At 31.5% G+C, this 2,505-nt stretch overlaps 1 protein-coding gene across 1 annotated transcript; it reads right to left on the reverse strand.

Moving 5' to 3' along the window:
* Positions 1-1,808: 1,808 nt before the first annotated feature.
* Positions 1,809-1,964, reverse strand: K441DRAFT_566170 (uncharacterized protein; the record flags this gene model as incomplete). Its single annotated transcript, XM_067643730.1, has 1 exon — positions 1,809-1,964. A coding segment is annotated over one exon (156 nt), but the record flags the coding sequence as incomplete, so codon positions are not given.
* Positions 1,965-2,505: the final 541 nt, after the last annotated feature.

Here is a 2,505-nt window from a genome sequence, read left to right on the forward strand (position 1 = left end):
ATAATAAATTTTAATAATTTAAATTTGGACTTTTATATATACTCTCTAGCTTCTATTAAAGTTATATAATAAATAGTTGGGTGGTTTTTAAAATAGTAAAATTTGGGGGCCAAAATAAGGCAAATTACTATTATCTTAAAAACTACTAAACTATTTACTATGCAACTTTAATAACAGCTGTAGAGCATATATAAAAGTCTAAATTTAAATTATTAAAAATTATTATTAAGTGGTTGTTGAGATATTAAAGTGTTAATTTTCTATTTTTTGGTGTATTTTGGAGTGGCGGTCTTGGTGATCTGGCGGTCTCGGTGATTAAATACGTTAATAGTTATAGAAGACCTGTAGTTTTACTCTAAGTATATTATACAATTCTCCTCTAAACTTCTTCTCCTCGTCTAAATATACCTTTATTAAATTCGTAACTTCTTATAGTAGAGGCTTACCGGTTAGCTAGGATGGAGGGGGTAGCGGACAAGTACCTCTAGGTAGGAGAGTACCTTTTAGTAGAAGAGTACCTCTAGGTAGGGGATTGGCGTTCTAGGGGTTTTAATATAAATTAAAGTTGCCTTTTAAAGAATATAGGTTGGTTCTAGGTTTCCGTAGTTAACGTATAATTTTAGCTTCCGTCTATACTGGTTCTTCTATACTAATAATAATGGCCTAAATATTACTAGCAATTAGGTTACCGTTTTTAGTAATATATACCTTATTCCTATAGAGGAAGTCTCGAAAATCCTAAATAATATTAACATTGCTAAGTACCTAGGTATTAGCAGTCCATCCTATAAAATTCTTTCTAAAATACTCCTACAGTTATAAATCGGTGTAGTGTCTATTTTGGTAGAATATAATATAGTATAGGAGAAAGCCGTTAACTTGTTTTGCGGTATAAGTTGTTATATTAAGGGTAAATTCGTCCTAATCTTTATTAATAAGTTTCGCGTACTTAGCTACCCCTAATAGTAAGGAGTCTTTTTAATTATTTGGCGTAGCCATGCTTTCAGAGGAAGGGAAGTATTATTAGGATAGGGATTGTCGTTTAGTACGCGTTTATAACGTGTATTTATAATTATAGGGCTTAGGACTAGTTCTAGCCTTAAATCGCGAAGATTTATAAAGCGTATTATTCTATATAATAGACGTAAGAATCCGTAATCTTAGAAAGGCTTAGAACCAGTTCTGGCCTTTAAATCCCTTAGATTTATAGAAAAGTTCTATTTAAGGTTTAGGACCAGTTTTAACCTCAAAAGATAGCTTCCTCTAGCACGAGTAGCACTGGTATAGTAGCTCGTCTCTTCTTAGTGGAATACCTAGCTGCTCTATAGTATAATAGTAAAGTTAACCACTAATTAGTATTAGTTACACAAGATAATATTACGTAGCTACGGTTCGTAGATAGTATAATAATTGTTATTCTTTATCTTTATAAGGGAGGGCGAGGAGCTTAAGGCTCCCCGCCACGCTAGTGCCGCGGCNACACGTAATGGCAACTTGCCGCACGTAACGGCAACTTGCTACACGTGACGGCAATATGCCTTATATGGTGACCCCTTGCCTTTATTCCCAACAATAACTATAATTATATCTTTGGGATATTAGTGGCGAATTTGCTCTAGAAGGTGTACTAATATTAAGCGCTAAAGGTACGTCTTTAATTAGGTGTAGGCCTAAGTAATATCTTATAAATAGACCGCTATTTTATTCTTTATTAAGGAGGGAGCTAATATAATAACAACTTGCTAACTAGCTTATTAAATTATAGGAGATTATATAAGAATTATCTCCTTACTATTATTGTTATAACCTTAGATAATAAGCCTTAATTTCTTAAATAGGGCGTTAGTAGCTTTACCTTTAATCTTATTAACTATCTTTAACTTAAAGATACGAACTTTATTAAACTTAGTAGGGTTATACTTCTTAAATTTAAAGACTCCTTTTATAATAAGACTATTAATCTCCTACTTATTAGATACTTAGAAAGGAGCTCTAGAAGTTATAATATAACCTTCCTTTTAAAGCTATTTTAAGCTTAAAGTTAGCCTTCTCCTTAGCTATTATAATGGTCATTAATAACTTAACTTTATTCTTAATAGCGGCAATAAATTGCTCTTTAAAATTAATAAGATATTAGAAATTTTATAATTTCTTTAGGCAACCTCTACCGCGTTATAGTTATAGGATATTTACTATAATTATATTAGAATTATAGTCGCCTTCTAAAGTATATTAATTATAGTTCTTCTTTAGGGCATCTTCTAGGGTATCCTGTAAAGGCTTAGAACTATTATCTTTATAGTAGGGTTTAATAATAGTTAAACGGAATTAAGTGGGTCTGTAAGGCATCTAAATAGTATAAGTTTAACTATTAATTATAATAAGTTAACATAGGCCTAACTATTCTCCCTTTTTACTCTATACGCGTACCTTAGACTAGAGTAGCAAATTAAGCGTAGTTAAGATATTTAGGCCATTTCTTATTCCTAGTGCGTTATTAACCTA

Source organism: Cenococcum geophilum, assembly GCF_001692895.1.
Source record: "Cenococcum geophilum 1.58 unplaced genomic scaffold K441scaffold_27, whole genome shotgun sequence".
NCBI classification, from domain to species: domain Eukaryota; kingdom Fungi; phylum Ascomycota; class Dothideomycetes; order Gloniales; family Gloniaceae; genus Cenococcum; species Cenococcum geophilum.